Source organism: Choloepus didactylus, chromosome 12 (assembly GCF_015220235.1).
Source record: "Choloepus didactylus isolate mChoDid1 chromosome 12, mChoDid1.pri, whole genome shotgun sequence".
Taxonomy (NCBI): domain Eukaryota; kingdom Metazoa; phylum Chordata; class Mammalia; order Pilosa; family Megalonychidae; genus Choloepus; species Choloepus didactylus.
This window is the reverse complement of record NC_051318.1, coordinates 96003095-96026397: the sequence shown is the minus strand read 5'-3', so window position 1 is coordinate 96026397 and position 23303 is coordinate 96003095. Positions and strand designations below refer to the sequence as shown.

General features: G+C 43.7%; 1 protein-coding gene across 7 annotated transcripts in view; it reads right to left on the bottom strand.

Moving 5' to 3' along the window:
* Nucleotides 1-3127: 3127 nt before the first annotated feature.
* RCBTB2 (RCC1 and BTB domain containing protein 2) overlaps nt 3128-23303 on the bottom strand; it is a 43437-nt gene continuing 23261 nt past the window's right edge. For 6 of the 7 annotated variants that reach the window (XM_037799638.1, XM_037799635.1, XM_037799634.1 and 3 more), the window contains exons 9-13: nt 15575-15765; nt 14974-15100; nt 13679-13818; nt 9486-9616; nt 3128-4411 (exon numbers count right to left, since the gene is read on the bottom strand). In XM_037799638.1, the coding sequence (XP_037655566.1) occupies nt 4271-4411; nt 9486-9616; nt 13679-13818; nt 14974-15100; nt 15575-15765 (730 nt within the window). In that variant the 3' untranslated portion in view covers nt 3128-4270. The remainder of the gene's footprint in view (nt 4412-9485; nt 9617-13678; nt 13819-14973; nt 15101-15574; nt 15766-23303) is intronic. The other variant, XM_037799641.1, reaches the window with a different exon arrangement.

Here is a 23303-nt window from a genome sequence, read left to right as displayed (position 1 = left end):
CGCATTTCCTCAGCTTTAGCAAACCAAAACACGGTCTCTTGGGTCAAGTCAAAATCAGTCAGCCTTTAAGACACTAGAAAGTTTTAGTCTGGATGACATAAAATTTATCATTTCCAAGGATTAATTTAAGATGCCATTGATTAAATGGACTCGTATTCATATAGTTAGTTACTTTTATTAGTTTGCAGGTATAAAAAAAATCTATATTCTGTTCTGTTACCATCTGGATGGTTTTTTAAAACCGAGTTTTACAAGCTCATGTCTGTTCCTCCTTTTAGGGCCAGTATACTGCACACAGCATAGGTAAGGGTTCAGGAGAATTTTCCTTTGGACTAAATAGATATTTTACATGACAATTTGAAACCTTGCCTCTAGACATAGTAAGTTTCTATCACAAGTATAGCTTCTTAAATATAATATAGTAACATTATATGTCTAAATGGGATTAAAACAAACTCTTAACATGAAGCTGGGATAGTCATCTATTCTCATAAATCCTTTTCTGTGTACATTATTTGGGGACTACACTTACATAATTTAGCATTGATGTATGTGATAATTTAATATGAAAGTTTTAAAATTTACTCCATGGACCAACATCACTAAATCCCTAAACAGAAAAAGTTATGGTTTTTAACTGTGTCTATTGAGAGAAAATCAGCATGATTCATGACCCCTCAAACTGATTTTATGCTTTGGCAAAAATTAATTTAAAATAATGGGAAGTACCCTGTCTGTGCCTCCAAAAAAATTTTTTTAAATAAAAAAAAAAAATGGGAAGTGGTTAAGATTGTAAAATGGTAAAGCCACAGTGGAAAACAGTTTGGTGGTTCCTCAGAAAGTTGAAAATAGAATTGCCAGATGACCTAGCAATCCCTGTTCTAGGTATTTACTCAAAAGAATAGAGGGCAGGGATTCGAACAGATACCTGTGGACTGACATTCACAGCTACATTATTTACAGTAGCCAAAAGGTGGAAGCCACCCAAGTGTCCATCTGTGGACAAATGGAAAAAAAGGAAAGTGGTAGATCCATACAGTGGAATATTATTCAGCTGTAAAAAAGAATGATTTTCATTCTGATACATGCTACAGAATGGATGACTCTTGAAGACATCATATGGAGTGAAAAAATCCAGACACAGAAGGACAAATATTGTGTGCTGTCACTTATATGAGGTACCTAGAATATGCAGAGATTACGGGTTACCGGGGGCAGGGGTGGGTAAGGGTGGTGGGTGGAGAGTTGTGGGGAATGGGAATTGGAGAGTTAATGCTTAATGGGTGCAGAGTTTTTCTTTGGGACAAAGTGGAAAAGTTTTGGTAATGGATGGTGGTGACGGTAACACAATATTTGTGAATGTAATTATATCACTGAATTGTACACTTGAAAGTGGTTAAAATGGGAAATTTTGAGTTGTATATATGTTACCTCAATAAAAGGTTATTGAAAAAAAATACAGTAAGGTATGATTTGTCTTTTTCTTAACAATCCTCCCAATTTGTTTATTATGATAGCAGCATGGAGGAGGGCTGACAGACAAGGCTATGTAGTTCGTAATTGCTTTCTTTTCATTATCGCCATGTTTTGGGGCAAGATGATGCAGTTTACAGTATCTCTAAGCTAAACAATGTATTAATGTTCTTAACTTTCCTTTTTAAGAACAATTAAATGAAGTTTTCACAAATATCTATTGGCAAATGAGGATACGTCATTCCTCTACCCTTCCCTGAAAGTTAGGATAAAATTATATTGTAAGCACTAAACCATTGCATTTCCTTGTGGGAGCAGAGGAGAAACAAAACTTAAGGCTAGAAAATCTAAGATAAACTTCATTTCTGGTGTAGTGTCATCTTGAAAATTTACTTTTCTTTCACATATTGCTAACTGCCCAGCAGGGTTTCTGAGGCTCTGTAAACATTCGTTAGAAGGGTCTCCAAGAAAAGTGCTCATACCCCTCCCATCTGACTGTAGACGGCAATCCTATCCTCAAAGGCCAGGGGGAAAGCATGTTTTCTGCAGGTAGATACATCCAGCATAGCTACGTACAAGATGCCCAAGATCATCTGCCATCCCTCTGACACTGCTCTAAAACTTAAGAGTCTTCCTGAAGTTGTATGGAGTCACAAGCTTTAAGGGCTAACCCAGTGGGTCACATCTTTGACCAAACATCAAAACTACTTGCAGAGCTTTTTAAATATACTAAATTAGAATCTCTGAATCTGTATTTTGGTAAAAGGTCCACAGATTATTCTGTTGTCCCAGATGTAAGCAGCACTGGGTTATGTATTAGTGCACACTTACACCTAAGAACGTGTGGAGAGAAAACACGGACGAAACCCATCCAGCCTTCCCTACTCATCTGTACTCGGGCAGCTGTGGCTGTTGACCCACTGCGGAGCCTGGCGAAAGGCAGTCCCTATCTCAGCCCTACAGGAACTTCCTTGTTCCCCTTTGAGTTTCCAATGTTTACATGAAGTGGGTTCGTAGAAGAAAAAGGCATTGAGGAGCTTTATAAGACCTTGTCAGAAACTGGCAGGAAAAGGAAGACAAGGTTTTGGAAGCCACTGCCGAGCTGGAAAGGCCCAGGGAGTCATACCCAGCACGGGGCACTGAGGGAGGGGCGCTCACGGACAGGAAGGCCCCGGCTGTCTGAGCCCACGGCCCTAGGGGAGGCCCACGTCTGAATGTTTCTTTGGTGAATGCTCAGCAAATCTACCAAAAAAATGAAACAAAAAGAAACAACAAATGGTATATGGCTTACTTTTAAAACAACAAGTTACTGAGTAAGACAATGGAGTTCCAAAATCCGGATTCTGATTTAGAAGTAGATGCATCCAGAGTCCTTTGCTTCTGCCATAAAAGATGCGGTCTGTGAAACATGGATAAACACGTTATCAAAAAGAAACTAAGGGGTCAGAAGTGACCTCGCCAATAAAAAGCCGATGACATATTCAGTAATTAAGTTATTTATGAGCCATTTGTGTTTTAGGGTGGGCGTTGCTGTGAGACCTTATGTGAGCTTTTTAAAAAAGGCAAGCTTGTATCAAATGGATTTATGTACATTTACGAGACATAAAATTGATAGTTTTTTTATCCTGAGGATAAAAAAAAAATGACACATTTGTACTATTATCTGCAAATAAGAGTTTATTATCAAATAGTTCAGCATCAGAACAAGGTTGCTAAACTCTAAAAGGTTTTTCTTTACATAATATCATATTGCAAGATACATATTAGAAGAATCTGAAACTATATCATCCCATTCCAGTTTCTCTTGCAGTTGGATAACTTGTTTTGATCTAAAAAGTATAAATTTATCCCATTCTTTTAATGCTCTCCTTGTAATTAAAGTATTAGTTCCTTTTCAGCCAGTACTTTATAATCACATTGGTACCAGATTAAGAGACGTGTTTTATATTGACACAACAGTCAAAACTACAAAAAAACATACATTTTACACAGGCAAATCTCTCAACACAAGAAAAGTAAAGGACACTATGCAATTATATAAGGCAGATGAGCCCAGAAGCAGCAATCTTTCAAAGAGGCTAGTACTTCCTATTCAGTAATCCCATATGAGAAATTAATGACTTGGAGGAAATGGAAAATTAAAACTCGCCTTTGGGCCTTTAACACTTTAATTGTCAAGGCCTTTTGTGAATTCTAATCAATTCTCTAAATTAGCTACTCTTTCTCAGAACAATGTACCAGAGGAATATGAACCTTTAATTACAAGCAGTTTTAAATTCATCTTAAGTTATTCCCTCATCTGGTATCCCACCAATAAAGCTGTTCTCGGGGCATGTTTAAGATTTAAAATGAATCAACTGAGTGCCTTCCATCTGCTCAGCCCTGGAGAGGCTGCCCTTGTGGCAGGGCCCACATTCCTCGTCAGGCTGTCCGCATGAGGTCAGCAGCTGAGTAACGGAACATTCGGCCAGAATAGCATATACTGAAACCAAGGTATCAAAGGTGTCCAACTTAAGTAACTCAAAGAGGAAATGACAAATATAGTGCAACACTTTAAATATTTTTTTTCTTGTGCTTAGTCATCTGATGAGAACATTTAACACTTTCTATGTAAACTGTGGATTTAGGCAGATGGAAAAGACTGACCAGCACCCTTCTTTTGACAGAACATGAGCATTCAGCAAAATGTAGCTCACCAAATTCATCATAGTTACAATTAAATTAAAGAGAAGTTATTCTTCTGTGGCTTTTGTAGAGGAAAAAGACAGGCTCAGCAATTCTTTCCTGCACATGGGGGTCAATTTTTAAAGGCTCCAACTCTGCTTGCTTTACCGATAAAGTTCTTCAGGAGATCATGGTCCATTTCTGCAAATCCTGGAGTCTGTGTTACTACAGTCAAGTGGTTTATACAAAATCTGAAACAGAATTCTTCTAAATCCTAGAAACAACAACAAAAATGGTTTAGCAAATTGTCACTTCCCAATGCAATACGACATGGCGTAAAAACTCCTGACGGGTAGGCAAGAAAAGAGGATTTGCTAACTGCAAGAGAAGTGTTCTCAGTGTGAGAATACCTAAAGAAGAGTTACAAAACTATACAATTCCATGAAGCCAAACTCACAGAAATTTAAACAACAGAGTAAAAACGTTAAAGTTCCTCCAAACCAACCAGTACCAAGACTCTTAACCTTTTCCCAGAGGTCAGTGCCCAAACTAAGGCCTTCCTGTACCTTTCTAATGACAGTATCTGTATTGTTCATTCCATCTTCAGTATTTGCTAAAAGCACTACAGTCCCCTTTTATATTGCCCTAGGTGCTTTAAACATTTCTAATTGTAAAAAGTTTGTGGAAGAAAACAGTAAGCCATAAAAAAAAATTATAATGCTGGGAAACTACTTCTCTTAAATCATAAACAGGCCACTGCTTTTTCTTCCTTTATAAGAAGACAAAGAATGGGGCAGCTGGAATTTGTAATGGCTGGGAGGTTTTATGGACCCCAGAAAAGATCATGTTCTTAAAGCTCATCCATTCCTGTGGGTGTAGACCTATTGTGGGTGGGACTTTTGATTAGGTTATTTCAGTTGAGGCCTGTCCCAGGTGGGTCTTAATCCTCTTATTGGAGTCCTTTAAGAGAGATGAAATTAAGAGAAGCCAAGAGAAAAAAAGACACAGAAGCTCAGAGAGAAAAGCCAGAGAAAGAGAGAGAGAACACACAGAAAACAGAGAAACCACATAGTTTCAAGAGGAAACCACTGAAGCTGGAAACCAGAAGCAACAAAACCCAGCAGAGAAGGGGAAGAGCAGCAGATGTTGCCATGTCACAGAGGAGCTGAAGATCGTCAGTAGCCAGTCTCTAGGGAGAAGGTATCATCTTGTTGATGCCTTGATTTGACCTTTTCACGGCCTAAGAACCATAAACTTGTAAGTTAATAAACCCCCACTGTAAAAGCCAACCGATTTCTGGTATATTGCATTTCGTCAGCTTTAGCAAACTAAAACAATTCATTGTACTACACATGCCTTCAGTATAACTGGGGAAAATGCTTTTAAGAAATCATGACTTTCAAGGCTTGTCATGGTAGCTAGTTTATAAAAGTAAAGCCCAAACAATTTCCAAACAATTACACAGGCACATTACACACTATAATCATTTCTTCTTTGGAGAAATATAACCTAGAGCAAACACTGAAGATGAAAAAGTAGGAATACTGATAACCCATGCCAGTGTGCACACAAATCCATGGTACATTTCTTTTAAGTAAGGAAACAAACTACACAAATAAATAGGAAAGCCTATTTAATTTATCTCCAAACACAGCCGAGCAGGCCTCTAGGGTCAGACCCGCAGGATGACAGACCTCAGTCCCAAGTGAGCCCTAAGCGATAAAGCAGGTAAAATCTCACACACCCATGATACCATTACATGTATCACAACAGACGTACGTTAAGAATATACTTCATTAATATACAATAAATAAACCAATGTCCATTTAAAATTATGCAGCCTTGTTTAAATATTTAGAAATGACTTTTCTTGGGGGAAGGGGGAGGGCGCCTACAGCAATGAACGTGAAACAGGCAGAGACCCAGCCTCGGGGGCTGAATTCCACAGAGAGGAGGGGGGCAGAGCCGCCTCCACAGGTGCAGGGAGGGGCACACGTCTCTCCAGTTAGATGGCTGGGCAGGGTGCCGCCTTACGGATCTGCACAGCTTAGCAAAGTGGTAATTAATGGGAGAACAAAAGGGCCATAAGAAGTTACCTCTTGGCCCCACTCTCCTTCCTTGACTTTTCCAGAATGGGACCTTCCTATATTTAAGAAACAAGGACAGGAACTTAAAAGAGCTCCTCTGATTCTAAGAACTGAAGACATCTGGGCATACAGTGGTATCAGCTATAATGACCTGTCAGTATACAACAAGGCCCCCGTTATTTCTTGGTAAAATAATTGTTTCTATTTGAAATGCTATTACTTTCTGTGGCTTCATTGTTCTGGCGTGCAATCCCACATTTCCTTGTCCAGTCACTCTCCCATTCTCCTGCCCCAACACCCCCTATCTCATCCTCACTCTAAGATAACTACTTCCTCGTCACTGAGAAAATGGAAGCACTCCTAAGAAAGCCCCCTCAAGCCCTCACTGCCATCTCGCCTCACCTTCCTGCGTCTGCTCCTGTCCCTGGATGTAGGGTCCACAGTCTTAAAAAAGTCCGTTCCCCCCACTTGTTCGCTAGGTCCTACTGGCTTCACGTCCTCAAGGACGTCACTCTAGCACCCGCTCCCTTTTCCATCTGCATCACATCTACACATGCTTCACTTTCTTCCATCTGAAAAGAGTTAATTCTTTTACCTCATACACCTCTCCAACCACCACCTGCTCTACTGCTCCTTACATATTTATAGAAAAATTACCTGAAAAGTTGTCTGTTTACCGTCTCCACTCTACTCCTCTACTTCCGTTCTCCCACCCGGCCCTGGCGTGTGTCACTGCCGCAGCTGCGTGCTGAGGTCAGCCCTGGTGTTGCCCCTGCCGGGCCAGTGGTCAGTTCGCAGCGCCCAGCCTGGCCCGTGAGCGTCTGCCATGGCTGACGACTCCTTCCTTCCCGATGCTTTCTTTCCTAGGCTTCCTGGACACAGTCTCCTGGTTTTCCTGTTACCTCGGTGCTCTCTCCTTTCAGTCTCCTCTGCTGGTTTCTCCTGATCTCCTCGACCTCTAAACACTTGACGCCCCAAACCCCCCTCTCCCCCCGGCCCTCCAGCCACACGGCTTTAAACACTTCCTCTTAAATGCTTCCTCTGCACTGCACTTTTGTTCTGAACTCCAGGCTTGTTTATCCAACTTGACTATTAGACACGTGCACTGGGATGTTTAATAAACATCTCAAGCTTAATTTATTAAAAGCCAAATCCCTGATATCTACCCCCATCCCCCCCAAAAAAAGCCGCTCCTCTGTCTTCCCCATCTCAACAGTGATCACTTCATCCTTTAATTGCTCAGGCCAAAACCCTTGGAGTCATCCTTAACTCTTCTTTTTCTTTTAATGTCACTGCCTCAAGGTGCATTATTATGAAGTCATTAAAATTTTCCTTTCCAGATTTTTTAAAATTTTAAGTGGAAAAGTGTGGACTTCAAGTATTTAGAGATATATACGTGTAAGTAACCAAGAAAAAAATCAGAAGGAGCTATATTGAAAATGCCAGTGGTTTCTGGTTGATGAGTCATTTCCTTCCTCATACTTTCTGCACTTTCAAAATTGTCTTTAATAAGCATATTATTATTTATAAAAGCAGAAAAAAAGCTATAACGTTTTTTCACCCACCACTAAAATGTCCCGTCTTTTGACCAAAGGAGAGGATATCCTTATACTAAAAGGAAATCGACTGATAACTGCAAGAAATGGTGCCTGTTTCCTAAAGATTTAGCTCTAAGAAAGGTTTTCTTTCCTTTCTTTATTATTACAACAATACACGGTCACTGTAGAATGTTCAGAAAATACAAACAAGTACAGAGAAGGAAATAAAAATTATCCATAATCCTACCATCCAGAGATAACCACCTGCCACATTTTTCAGTCCTTTTTTCTACGTAAATAAGAAATTTTAGGGATTTTTATTCAGATATTTATACTGTTTTTAAAAAATTAAAAATAGGACCAATTTTTTACTTAATGCTGTATCTTGACTAGCTGCATAATGTCATAGTATTGACATTCCTTAGTTTAAACAATCTACTGTTGACACTTCTCCAAGTTTTTCAAATTTATAAATAATGCTGCAATGAATATCTTTGAAGATAAATCTCTGTCGAAATCCATGATTACCTCAAGGTAATTTCCTATAAGTGAACTGCTCAAACTGTTTCATCTTTAAGACTTTTAATAGATATTAACAAATTGTCCTCCAGAAAGAACTATACAATTTGTGCTCTCATCATCAGCTTAGAGAACACCTGTGTTTCTCATGCTAGTTATTCCTATAAACATATTCCCTGGTTTGATAGGTGAAAAATTATATCTTGTTTTCCTTTATGATTATCATTTGTTGATAGATCCATTTGATTCAAAAGAATTGTTCATATTTTCTCTTTGTTTTATAAGAACTATACATTAACTATGTTGAACTTATGTTCAACACTGCATGTTGCAAATATTTTCCCCAGTGTAACATTTAGCTTATAATTTTCTCTGTGTTATTTTTTGGTGTATAAAGATTTTTTTTGTATCTTTGTTGAAACCACATCTATCAAGCCTCTCCTTTATGGTTTCCGTCTTTGATGCCAACATTATATAAATATATTAGATAAATATAAATATTCACTGAGACTTTTTCTTGTACTTTGAATTTTTTGTATTAAATCTTTAATCTACCTAGAGTTTACTTCAGTTTTAGGTATGAAGCAGGCATCGAAACTCGATTCTTTCCAGGTCAGTGTGCTGTAAAGGATTAACCTTGCCCTTTGCTCCCAGCTCCCAGGAGGTAACTTCTGCACCCTTGGAACGCTCTGCCTCAGAAGCGTGGCTGCCAGGCCACGTAGTCTCTGCGAACAGTGTGGTCTGGTTGGGGGGGGGGGTGCCCTCGGGCCACGTGAGGCCTGCTCAGCCTCTGGAGGGGCTGGAGACAGAGGTCAGCCACGCAGACAGCCAACCATGTCTACATGACTAAGCCCCAAGAAAAAATCCAGACACCAAGGCTCAGGTGAGCTTCCCTAGTTGGCAAAACTCCCGCTTCTTGTCACACACCGTGGCTGGGAGACTGAGGCGCTACCTGCGTCCACTGGGAGGGACGGCATCCTGCCTGCTGGCTTCTGGGCCCTGCCCCACGTGCCTCTTCCCGTGGCTCATTTTAGTCTGGATCCTTTTGCCGTAATAAACTGTAACCATGAGTATAACAGCTTTTCCGATTCTGTGAGTCCTTCCAGCAAATGATTGGACCTGTGGGTGGTTCTGAGACCCCAAAACTTGCAGTCGGCGTTGCAAGCAAGGGAGGGTTGGCGCCTCCTGAGCAGGCTGTCCTCACCTGAGCGTCGTACTTCACTGCGGCCGAGAGCAGCGCGATGGCGTTCTCCTCGCAGATTCCTTGCTTGATAGTTTGCTGGCAGAGCTTTTTCAGTTGGTTGTCTCTGTAAAATGTGGCCAAATCTAGCAGTCCTGGTGGAAAGAGGTGTTGATCAGGAGGAGTGATTTCAAGCATCCTGATTTAAACCCCCTCCACCCTTCAGAGATGATCTCAACAATATCTTGAATACAGTCCTTTGCAAAGGGCTGTGTAAACGGAAGACTTATGCCGATCTGAGTGTTTGGTTCTCCCCAGAACAGAACAGAGCTGAGCAAAGACAACACACAAACAATAAACTACTGAAAAATAGGAGCATGGCGAAAATGGCTTTAATGAAGCAAAAGAATGTGCTCCTCCAAGCACCCCTTCCCCTGCATTACCAACTTCTTCCTCCCCTGGGTCATTTCCACTGGCACCTACACATGCGTAAAAGCGCCCATCTTTAAAGCCAAGAAAAAGATCAACTTTCTGTGAGCTCTTCTGCCTGCTGCCACCCCATCCCACTTCTCTTGCTTCTTCCCATGAAAACTCCTGGCGGGAGCCTGTCCTGCTTGCCTCCTCCACCTTCCGACCTCAAGCTACCCAGGTCAGGATTCCGTCCCAGCACGCACTGAAATCACACTTGGGATACTCGCTGAGGCCCCATCCCAGGGTCCGTTCTCCTGCTTCATCCTATTCAACATTTGCAAAGCATTTGATGCTGTTGATATTCTCCTTGAAACACTGTTACCTGACTTGGTTTTTCTTCTACTTAACTGGTTACTCCTCAGTCTCCTCAACTGTACCATTTTTCCTGACTTCCAAAGGTTTGTGTGCCCCTGGATTCAGTTCTCAGACTCTTATTTCACTTCTTTCCATAATATTTCCAGTCCTATGGTCTTAAATACCATCTATATATTCTGATGATTCCTGTATATTATCTGTGATTTCTTTCAAATAATCCAGCACAGATTGAGTGATTTACATATGTAAGTTAATTTCAGTCTACCCCAAGGGACAATATGAAGTACTCTCACCAGAAACAGTCCCTCAGCACCTGAAAGACCCTAGTGGGGTTGGGGGGGAGCTTCAGGTATTGCTATCAGCATCTTCATAACAGGATTTGTTAATTAGCAGGAAGAATATCAGACATAGTTTGTCAGAGGTGAGTGAGTGGTGTCACGATGTGTGCAACACTGTGGAGCTGTGCCCTGCTGAGTCCTGCAGCCCAGGTCTATACCCAGCCCCACGGCCGTAACACCAGCCACTTAGCTGAATCCTGCCACTAAATATTGCCACCTCTACCTTGAGCTAACCACACAAGAACGGAGAGCTGGGATTTCATCAGTCTTACAAGAGTAACTGTTTTTGTGTCTGTCTGCTAATAAACTGTGTCCACGTGATACAATTTGACTGGAAGTTGTTCATCATAACATGCCAAATAGTACTAGACTTGTGGGAGAAAGGCCTGCGGCATATTGAAATCTTCAGAGATGTGAGTGGCTCAGCAATTGTGGTCAGTTCTCAACAACTCCCAAATTTTTATCAATGGCCCCAAACACTCGCTGAGCATCAGACTCATGTCCACGAGCCTTACTGTCCTAAGAGAGAGCCCTGCCCTGAGCCCCCGCGCAGAGGGCGCTGCTGGGTGCCTCCTCCATGCACACCCTCCCAGCCAGCGCCGAGGAGCCGCATGCCCACTCCTGGACCACGGGGGTACCCCGGGCCCTGGAACTCCCAGCATAACCGGTTCTGCAAGGTCAGTTACGTGCAAGGGTATTTCCTTCCTGTGGGAGACTGAATAGCCAAATGTATCAACTCCTAGCCCCACGAGGGGGCCCGGGTGGGGGTGCCCGGGAAGCACAAGGCCCCCTGTGAAGCAGGAAGTGGCTGGGGGTGCAAAAAGAAATGCATCAGGCCACAAGTGGGAGGCCGAGGCCTGCCTGTCCTTCCGGTGCCACGGGGTTCAGCCCAGAACGTCAAGGAATCCCACAGTTCTAAACACCAACTAAAATTCAAACCTAGCCTTTCAGTTCTCAGGAAGGTACATCTTCAAGGCAGGAGGACTGGACATATTCTGTTCCTCCTGAAGTCTGTCAGCTTGACATAGAACTTTAGAATTTTAGACGTAAGGTATGTGGGTCTCCATTTGTACTGCTGCCCAGGGCCCTGCAAGTGTTAGGGACGGGCTGATAAAAATGCGGCCACTTGCTCCTAAGTAGCTCAAACTCCTTTGGGTTTTCTTCTAAAACCTGCTGCTCCCTTTCATCCCCATTTTAGTAAGTAGTATTTCCATTAGCCCAGCTACTCGAGCCAAGTACCTCAGAGGAGTCACGTTTCTCTCTTTCTCTCACACCCACACCCAGTCTATCAACAAATCCTATCAGCTCTATCTTTGAAACACTTCTAGTATCTGACCTCTTTCCACCACCCACACTGTCTCACCATCCTTCCCCAAGACCCATCAGTTTATGCCTGAACCATTGTAATTACTGATCCTTTAAAAAAGATGATGACATCTCTCCTGTGGCAGACACTGCTAATCACCCCCCTGCCCAAAACCTACAGGCACACACCCGGTCCCCCTGTCTTCCAAAATCAAAGCATTGCAGCTGAGCCATGGGCCTCTGGAAACAGCCACATTCCCCACCTCCTCTGCGCTGGATATGGCCTTATGATCAAGCCCGGCCAGCGGGGAGATAAGTGTGTGTGGCAGCCTCCAGACCCTTCCTTAGGAGACACTGCGACTGCCCTTTGCCCTTCATCTTTGCCCCTTCCTCCATCCGCTGCCTGGAAAGCAAATGCAGGTGTGCGGAGCAGTTGGGACACAGGGCCCCAGGCACAGGGATGCGTGGAGCAGTTAGGAGCCTGTCCCTGAGGCCCTGTGGAGCAGAGCTGCCCTGCCACCCCGCACTGGGTCCCTGGGTGAGAGAGAAGTAAACTACCTTGTGTAAGCCACTTTTTCTTTTTTCATTCTACTGTTAAAGTGAACCCTAACTAGCACAGTTCTCATGCTCACACCCTCCCAAAGGCTTTCCATCACACCAGGCACGAAGCCCAGGCTCTTACCACAGCCTCCAAGGCCGTATGTGCCCTTGCCTGCTTCCGACTGTCTGACCTCAAGCCCCACGTCCGTCAGGCCCACTTGTGCCACCCCGGCCCCCGGCCGTCTCCCTGTTCCTCAACCACCTGTCCCTGCCTCAGGACCTCTCTCCTTCGTCTTTCCAGCGCTCAGACTACTCTTCCCCTGGGTATCCGGGTGGCCTGTTCCATTAGGTCTCTGCTCTACGCACTTCCTCAGAGAGGCCTTCCCTGACCCTCCCGACTCATGTTGCGTTGATTTGTTCATGGTTTGTCTCCCTCATCTGCGTGCAGGCTCCACAAGGTCAGAGACTTGGTCTGTCTTATTCACAGACACCAAGAAGAGCTGCGGCACACAGGCATGCGCACTCAAATATTTGTTGAAGGAAGGAAGAAATGAAAACTATGAACTTAAGAAATAAGATTTTTGTTTACCTGAGGAAAATTAAATGCTGATCTGGTAAGAAGCGATACTGAACTTATAATGTAAAAGGCATGTTTAATTTAAAATTTGGGGGAAAGCACACTTTCCTTAATTCCATTAGAACCAGTTGTTTAATTCTTCTGCAGCATTTGGCCAACAATATTGTTGTCAGCTGCGGACTGAAGTTGCCTATGTTTTTTACTCTGTGCCTGTCTGATGGCCTGTGTTGCTTTTCATTCTCAGTCAGCCCAAGGGGACTGAGAAAGGTCAGAATCCGCCAACCAGAGGGGACTGTCCCAAAGCCATGAGAGAGGGGAATCCGCAGCAGCAGAAGCCAGCAGTGTTTATTATTACGCGCATGTGATCTATTTTTAGCAAACGCCTTGAGGGCAGCAGGTGTGGTAGCTAAAAAGTTATGCCTAACACTTAGCAGAAAGTAATCTAGTAAGACTGGCACAGTGAGGACACGGTGACAGTTCACCTCTCTGACTTCATCTACCCAGTCAATCTTTGTATGAAGTAGTGACGAGGGAAAAGCATTTGGGCTCAACACACACACTAAAACTTCCACGATTATCCTCACAGTGACTTGCTTTTAGGCTCTACAGAAACCACCTCGCCAGCCACTCAGCGTTTTGCCACTGCCTGGGTCAGGTCTGGAGGTAATTACCTATGGCCTCCTCGGGCGCAAGGCTGATGCTGTCCGTGTACAGGTACTCCAGGAAGGCGCGGTAAACAGGATACGAGAACTCACTCATCTCTACAATATCATCCTCACTGTCCCCCAGCGAAGACCGAAAATGCTCAGACCTTAAGGGAGAAGGAAGCATGATGAGTCCTGGCTTCTGGGCCGGAGCAGATGGCCTTCCCGAGGTGCACATCCCGATAAGGATTCCAAAGGGGGAAACCCAAGGACTCGGGGGAGAAGAAAACACCAGTGCCACGCGAGCCACCCTGCAGCTGCCCCCACGTCCACACTGGGCAGGGCCGGCACCGATGCACCCTCGCACGGCCCCTCCACGTCAGCTAGCAGCCTCTGGAGAAATCGGTTGTGTTTATTTTTACAAAATCTGAGTTGTGTTTTTTCGCCTTCCTCCCTTTGGCAACAGTTATGTGCTGTAGTAACAGAGACCTCACTAAGAGGGGAGCTTGAGGCTCAGATGCCATATTGAGCTTGTGATTCACTGAAATCAGATTTGAGCATCTGTGATGTCATAACATGAATGAATTTCAAAATCACTTGCTGGGTGAAAGATGCTGGACACACATAAAGCATAATTCCACTGATAAAAAATTTTAGAAAACATGAACTAATCTACAGTGATGGAAAGCAGATTAACGGATGCCCGGGGCTGGGGGTGAAGGGAAGGACGGACGGCAAAGGGGCACAGAAATGATCCGCAGCTTGATTTTGGCAGTGGTTTCACAGGCATAAGCATCTGCCAAAGCTCGTTACACTGCACCTTTTAATGGAGGAGATTCATTGCACAGAAATTATACATCAATAAATTGAATTTTAAAAGTGCCTATGCTAGCTTCACCCCAGACCTTGTGGGGTCGAAGCCTCTGAAAGTTTTGTATCCCACAGCTGATTAAGAAAAGTGACTGGCATGGGCCAGCTTTAGTTCCCAGTTAGGGAGTTTTGAGGCTACAGCACTTACTCCGGGGTTGAAACCCAGTGCACGCTCACCTAGTTTGGCTGGCTGCGAGCCGATGCCTCAGGAGAGACTGTTTTAAAGTGCTTTGAACTGACGCCTACAGGACTTACCCCCTGAACCCAGCATTAGTCGCACACATTTCATGGAGAATGTGTTTCTGTCAGCTGCACTGCACACTCATATGGGCATAAAACAGGCCTTATAGTTTTTCATCATCAAGTTCTAGCACCATTTCTGGGACTCTTTAGAAAATAAGCATTGAAAGAATGGTTTCAGAATCAATTCTCAAAATAAATTTATTCCTTACCTAATTTTGAGAAGGACTTTGTGTACATAAATATACTTTCCATCTACCAGAAATTTCAGGTCTGCGGTGTCCGGGTTGTCAAACTCCCTTTTCAGTGACTCAGCCACTGTGAGGTGGTCATCCGGTTCTGTGAGGGTGACACACGGCCTTTACGGTTAGCAACAGACATAATGAAAGTGCTGGAACACAGCGCTGTGCTGCTGTTGCTCGTGAAAATACCAATTCCCTGCAATAACTGGCCAGTGCTAATAACTCTGTAATTATTAAGAATTAGAACCTCAAAAAACTGGCAAAACCACTAGAAGTCCCAAACCACCCCATCAGAGGAAATTTTCTAGTGTTTGAGTAAATATACCAGCTAAAACTAAAAGATAGAGCTCCCCAGTAAAATCAAAAGGCAGTCAAATAAAAATGACTTTTAATTTAGTGTGTGGGGTTTTGGCTTCTGATACTTCGAAGAAAATCAACCAAATGAGTCCCCTTTCACAGGAGCCCGTTAGAGGGAAAAACCACATGATACAGCACAGAACAAAAGTCCTTCCTTTTGAAATTAAGGCACCGAGTCCTCTTCTGTCACCCACGTGGACACTGATGTGCTCACCCACGGAGAGGAGGCGCCAGGTGACGGCGGGAGTGGCAAAGCAGGCAAACACGTCATCGGTGCAGGAGAAGTGGGTGAGGTGGGGCAGAGTCACCGACTGGCCCCGACACTGGCCCCACATGTACACGTGTCCCCCCTGGGTCTTGGCAGCAGACGTGTGGGCAGAGTGGCAAGCTGCGATCTCTATGATCCTAAATTCACAGACACACGCCAAGTAAGCACAGTAAACAGAAGAAACAAGTTGGTATCTCCTCCCACTGGGGTTACCTGAGTTGGGGCACCAGAGACTTAACCTACAGAAGGGTGTGGGCCTGAGAAGAGAAAAACAGAGGAAGACTGATAATGGCAAATCTCCTACATTTTCAGGCAACCAACAATTATTACATTTAAGCCATACTTTGCCGGCACTTCTGTCTCGTGAAGATCTGCTTCTTAATACTTCTACTGCTAGCTAGTAGTAGACCTATAAAAATACATACCATCCCATTTTCAAATTAAAGTACAATGCAAGAAAGAAACAAACAAACAAAAAGGGTGATTTAGTTTTTTTTTTCCTTAAAGCATCACTTATTAAAGTAGATAATAAAGACCCACATCAATAATGTTTTAATCAAAACATCACCTGTTTTAGGATTGAATGGAGCATGCTGTGGTTGCCCCAACTCATCGTACAAGCAGCGGACCCAACAGTTCTACCTCACCAGACCTTCTCACCTGTAGCCAAGAAAGTTGTTTCTGGGGCTCACTTCCCAATGGAAAACACTGTTTCGCTGATTTGGGAATACTCTCCTATAAGAATAAGGCACCCTATAGGTGCAACAAAAGATAGTGAACTCTTTCTTCTAGCCCAAGTGAGGCCGCCATCTTGGTTTTGCTACAGCAGTCAATGTCCGCACCACCATCCCCAGTGACCGAGGCTCAGAATTTGAGCTGCCCTTGACTTGTGACTCTCCCTCCCCACTTAACACTCCCTTCAGATTATCCAGTTGACAAATTAACCAATTCTTTCTCTGTAAATTTTCCTTTCAGCCACTTCTCTGCCACCACCCTAGTGGTCCAGACAGGCCCCACAGCTGGACCACGACAGCCTCCAGGTCTCCTGCTATAGCCTTTCTCTCTCCTCTGACCCACACTGCACCGGGCTGGCAGGGGAATGACCCTCCTGGAACACCACTTGCATCCATACTTTCAATCCTCCAGAGCTTCCCATAAGATCAGATGAAGGATGTTCAAGGTCGTCCACAATTTGGCTCCCATCCTTCTCCAGCCTTCTCTCAAAACACATTTGTCCATACGCCCCATGTTCTAACAAACCGATGGACTCATCACCCCTCAATAATTCACTGTGAATGTCCTTGGTAAGGAATGTCCTCCTCTCTCTCTCTGCCTCACAAATCCTACCCATTTTTTAAGGCCCAGTTCAAACAGCCCCAGGACAAGAGGTCTCCCGCTCACCCGAGCTCTTATGGCACTTCCTGCCCACACCACTCCAGCCCAAAGTTATCTTTTCAGGCCTCCATGTCTTATCTATTCAACTAGATTACAAGTTCCTGGCAGGCAGGATCACTGGTTTATTTCTGCCTCCCTAAGAACCTAACCTGGTGTCTAACTAAATAGAGACTTGTAGGTCATTTTATTGAGCAAGTCTGGGGACTTGATAACACAGAACTGAGGGTTGCGTAAGACCTCCAGGACCCAGGGACAGTAATTGAAGGCTGGAGACAGGGGGGTGGGGGGTGGGGGTGGGGGGTCGTCCGATAATCTAGAGCGTGTCGTGCCCACTCACCTCAGAAGGCTGGGACGTAATGCTCTCAGGTGAGGACCAGGGAGTTTCACTGGCTGATTACAGCACAGCTCTCAGCTCTCGAAAGCAAGCAAACAGTTCCAGAGTTAGGACATGACATGCCCCAGCAGAGAGTCTGGGTTTTGGAGCCACACAGACCTGGGCTTGAATCTGGGTTCTACCACTACTGTGGAGTTGTCACTAGGCCTCTATGAGTCTTGTCTCACCACACTGCAAGGCTGTTGTGTGAAAATTAAACTATAAGACATTTGTCAACACCAAGCACAATGCCGTGTGTAAAAACAGTAGCATAACAGTAGGGGTTTTTAATTTACTATGACTAATCAGCATTGAAAGTGACAGAGCTGCCCCAATGTTGAAACAGTGTGTTTCTGATGATTAATTCAGATTAGTTAGACCTTCCCTGGAAGAATCCTTTTCATGCCATTGCATGGTTAGGTCAGTCAGCTGACTCTGGTCTCTAAAACAGAACTTTGCAGAAGAGTCTTGCCCATCAGGGAAAATGATCAACACTATTTGGCATCTCCATAAGCATATTCTTTCCAACATATAAAGAAAAGGGGGGAAGGAAGTAGAATAAATGTATTTATTCAAAGAAAATAACAGCTACTGGAATTGTCTATTTTACTAGCAACTCACGTGTGCTACACCCAAATGGGAAAGAGCAGCAGCATGACTTGTTTTAGGAGGCCTGGTGTGGCGGCATGGCGTGGGCTGCGAGTCACTCAGAGAGCGGCTCACAGAGCCTGAGGTACTTAAACTCTCAGAACCAGTTTTATCATCAGTTTAAAAACACGAGGTGGGGTCAGGAAACATGGTAGCAACTCTCTCACAGGTTTGTGGTGAGAAGTACATGAGAGAAGACCCCAGCACAGTAACTGGGCATTCAAACCCGGCTTCTCTCCATGGCTAAAAATGTTTCTAGCCACTGCAGGAACGGAGGGGCCTGCCCGGAACAGCTCATGACCCAGCTGAAGGGAGAAGCCACAAATCTGCAGCCACAGCAGGCAATCCCCAGATGCTCTGGTGGGGAAGGGAAAATACTCGGGCTCTCTCAAGATATGTGTATGGTGAGAGAGAGTTGAGCTGGACCAGAGAGGCTTTGGGTTTGTCAAAGAAACGCAAGAAGAGCAGAGATAAACATGAGAGCGGATGTATAGGCCTGGGGTGGAAACAGCAAGACAAGAGAGAGTGTAACAAGCGGAGGCCCTAACTGGATCAGACGGGCAACTCTGGGGAGCAGAGAGCAACACGGTTTGCCAGCAACAGTGGTGCCTACTGCCTTCAAATCCAAGGCTGAAGACTTCAGATTTGATCTACATGATGGGCAAACGGGAAGTGGGTTTGCAAAAAGCACCATGATGTGATGGGAATGGTGTTCTCAGAAAGATTAACCCGGCAACAGTGTGTGAGATGGGTCGAAGGGGGCAGGACCCGCCTGGCACATGAGCCAGCAGCCAGGGAGGCCGACGTGTGGGGACACTGCGTCTGTGCCGCAGGATCCGGGAGAAGCAGTGCGGAGGCAGGAGGAGTCAAAAGTGGCCCCAGGAGAGCGAGTCAGAAAACACTTCTGGTGCGGAGGGTCCAGGAGGCCGTGCTGGTCTGATAGCAAAGGCAGGGCGCAGACATGCAGATGTCCCAGCGGTTCAGTGAAAGAGAAAACAGGACTTCCCTGTTTTAACCTCTTTTAGTTCTAGCACGGTCTGGATTCTCTGGGGGAGTCAGAGCAGCCCAACAAACGGTATTCAGATAAAACTTCACTAACAGCTCTTGCTCTCAAGTTTAAGCACTTCCATGATGACCTACCAGACATGGATTTTTAATTTTTTTTAAATAATTTTTTGTGCCCTTTGGGAGATCCCTTAAAAAGGCAGACGGCCTCCCTTTTTCCTAATGGTCAGGCTATGCTGAACTACCCAACATCTGAGAACCAAAACAACTGCAATGCCAGAGCTCTGTGCACGAGCTCTTCCTCCATTCACCTCTGAAATGCTCATTATTAGCCGACTTGAAAAGGGAAGCAGCCTTTGCCATTAGTGGAGCCAGTGAAGCTGGGGCAGGGACACCGGGACACGGAGCAACGGGCTGGGGCGCGGGAGGCAGCACGAGTAGGGCCCTCCCTGAGCAGGGCCTGCAGGTTTACTCGGAACACCTGGCCCCGAGTGGGCAGGGCTGGGGCCCAGACATGGCTGACCCCGGCAGTGCTACAGGAACGAGAGCAGAGCAAGTTTAGAGGGAACCTTCCTGCCCAGGCCTGGGACCCAAGCCGGTGTCAAGCGCCCCGCCTCAGCCTCGGGTCATCTGGTTCTGAGTTTGAGTCATACCAAGAGGCAAATTTGGAAGTTCAGATCTCCCAGTTTTACGTGCACAGATGTGAATAACTGAGCTAACCTTTCCAGACAGGGTGTCTGGTATAGTTCGCTTTATTTTGTAGCCAGTCTTAATGGTAAAAAAATATATGTTCTATGTGCATAATAAGCAGGTCTGTTTTGTGTCACCTCAACCCAATGATCCGCAACAGCCGCAAAGCTTAGTGGCTGAGAAGCACTAGAAATGAGAAAGCCGAGAGTGAGAAAAACGGCAAAACAGAAAACAACGGTGAGGGGGAAAGGTAATCTGTGAGGGAGAATAATGTAGAAGTAACGGTGATGACAAAAAGACCCAGAGCAGGGATTTCCAATCCTGATTTTGAAACAGCCCAAAGTAGTGACCACAAGGAGTCAGAAAATTCTCAGAGATCCAAGCCAAAGTTAGGTTGCTATCACTTTAACTTAAAATATGCTTTTTAGAATGTGAAGAACAAAGACACAAAAGTGGTAAATCAAATACCCAGGTATTGAAATTTCAGAAAGATTGGGAATGACTGAGTTAGAAAGAAAACAATCACTTTATTAAAATTACTTTTATATATTAGTATTATTCATCATAAATGGAACTCTCTGGGAAGGATTTTTAAAGGTTTCCCTTGGGTTGCTATGGATCCCATGTAGAGAGATTTCTCCTTTCCACCTCCACAAAAAGGTAACTAAGAACTGAAGAGAAACCCCATTCAAATTCAACCATGCTGCTTCTGTTAGTAGCACCTCCCAGAAGGAAGGCTCTGGAAAGATAAGTCATAAAACATTGGCAAGGATTTCGGTTGCCGGAAGGGTGGAAGGTGCAGAACAAGCCCTAGCACAGACAGATAAGTTCCTCCCTTGCACTATGCATGTGATCAGATGCCCGCCCCAACTGCACAAGCTCAGAAATTACCCCATGAAACATAAGCATGGAAAACTGAGAAAAGCAGGACATTGCACTGAAAACACTTATCAATGATTTTTATAGACAAAATAATGTACATGTGGGAAACAGCCAGGGTGTAGCTATTTCTACTTTTTTACATTTACAAAAGGAAAAACAATCACTGTTAAGAAAGATGCCCAGGATTGGGGGGAAAATACAATCCATGCAAACTAGAGACTATAATTAACAGAAACATTGTATTATGCTTCCGTTAACATAACAAGGGCAAGATACCAAAGCTAAATGCATATGGGGGAGGGGGGGGGAAGGGTATGGGACTCCTGGCATTGCTGATGTTGTCTGACTCTTTTTCTACTTTAGGTTAATACTATCTTTCCTTTTGTCACTTTCTAGCTATCAAGTTTTGTTTTTTTGTTTGTTCTCTCTCCTTTCTTTTTCTTTTGCCTCTCTGCCTTCTTTGACTCTCCCTCCTTCTTTGTGGAAGAAATGGAGATGTCCTTATATAGATAGTGGCAATGGTGCGGAATACATAAATACGTGACTATACAGGGAACCAACGATTGTTTACTTAGGACAGAATGTATGGTGTGTGAACAAAACCATCTTAAAAGAAAGGGGTTGATGAAGAAACTTTGAGGGCACTATATTGAGTGAAATAAGACACATAAAGGCAAATATTGCAGGGTCTCACTGATATGAAATAATTATAATACATAAACTTATAGACATGAAATATAAGTTACCAGGATATAGAATGAGGCTAAAGAATGGGGCGCAGTTGCTTATTATGAGCAGAATGTTCAACTAGGGTGAACTTAAATGTTTGGAAATGGGCAGAGATGATGGTAGCATGTTATGAGAATATCTAACAGTGCTGAATGGTGCATGAATGTGGTGGAAAGGGGACGCTCAGAGTCACGTATGTCACCAGAAGGAAAGTTGGAGGTTAAAAGATGGGAATGTATGAAACAGTGAATCTTGTCGTGGACAATGTCCATGATTAACTATACAAATACTAGAAATCTGTCTCACAAACTAGAACAAATGTATGACAGTATAACTAGAAGTTAATAATAGAAAGGCATACAGGGAAAAAATATATACCTACTGCAAACTATAATACTACAGTTAGTAGTATTTTAACATTCTTTCATCAACAGTAACAAATGTACTATACCAATACTATGAATCAATAATGGAGGGGGGGTGGTTAGGGGTATGGGAGGATTTGAGTTTCCTTTTTTTGTTTTTATTTCTTTTCTGGAGTAATGAAAATGTTCTAAAAATTGAAAAAAAAATTAACTATGGTGATGGACGCACAGCTGTATGATGGTACCATGGGCAACTGACTACACTTTGGATCTTTGGATAGTTGTATGGTATGTGAACAATCTCAATTAAACATATAGATATATTTAAAAAAAAAAAAAAAAAAGACACCCAGGAAATTCATGTTTAATTGGGGTGGAGTTTCTGTCGGGGTGACGTTAGAGTTTCGGCCACGGATGATGGGGATGGAGGCCCAACTCTGCGTGTGTAATTAACACCACTTAACTGTATACTCAGAAAAGGAAAACAAGGGAAATTCTAGGTTGTATGTAAGTCAGCACATGCACAAACCAAAAAACCTACAGAACTGTCCAACACAATGTAAACAGTGGGCTAAAGTTAATAGCATAATTAAAATAATATTGTTTCATGAACTGTAACAATGTTACCACACTGACATAAAATGTTAATAGGGAAAACTGTGCGTGTGAGAGGTGGTATATGGGAACTCTACTTTCTGCGTGCTGTTGCTGTAAACCTACAAGTGCTCTAATAAAAATGTTAAAAAGATGTCAAAAGCCAGAGGTTCTCTCGAGTGTCAGTTCAGCAGCTCGGCACTCCTGTGACTCATACTCTGCTTCTCTACCTTTCTGCCCCACAGAAGTCCCCCAACCCGTTCTCACTGAAATGGTTTCGGCGGGACCGCCCTGAACCAGTCAGACCCTGTGTTCTCATTGGGGGCTGGGGGACCGGTCACTGGCGGGGAAAAGGAGGTGCATTCCATGAGTCCAGGGCCAGAGGAGTTACAGTTCACAAGTGAGAAAATACCATAAAGATGGTGACGTACCGTACAGAAAAGCTATTTTCATTTCGGTGCTGCCTTAACATATAGTTTTTAGTTGATCCCTTATCACTTCTCAACTGTTCAGTATAAATACTCAATGTCCCTGCTGACTGGATTTGCCAGCCTGAAGCATTTTTCTGATTGTTCAAAGCCTCAAGACAGTCCCTTCTCTTTTACTGAGTAGCTGAATCATCTTTAAAAGAAATGCAAATGGCAGGGCTGCATCTACTTGCAACAGTTCCTGACCTACATTATCCCCCCCACCCCATTTCCTGCTCCAATTCTTAAAGGGACAGGGTTCTTATTCAAAGATTTTTGGAGGGAGGGAAAAAAAAAAACAAAACATGGTTTTATTTAACCCACTTAACATAGGTTAAATAAAGTTAGCCAGATTCACAATACTCAAATGAAAATCGAGGTGGTTGGGTGTTTTTCACTTTTATTATTAAGTAATCCAACAAAGTAGAGAAGAATTGAATAGAAATGCGAGATAATCTATTTATTCATATATTTCTAAATAAAATCTAGTAAAATTAACATGTGAAATGAAAATAAAAATAGTAGTA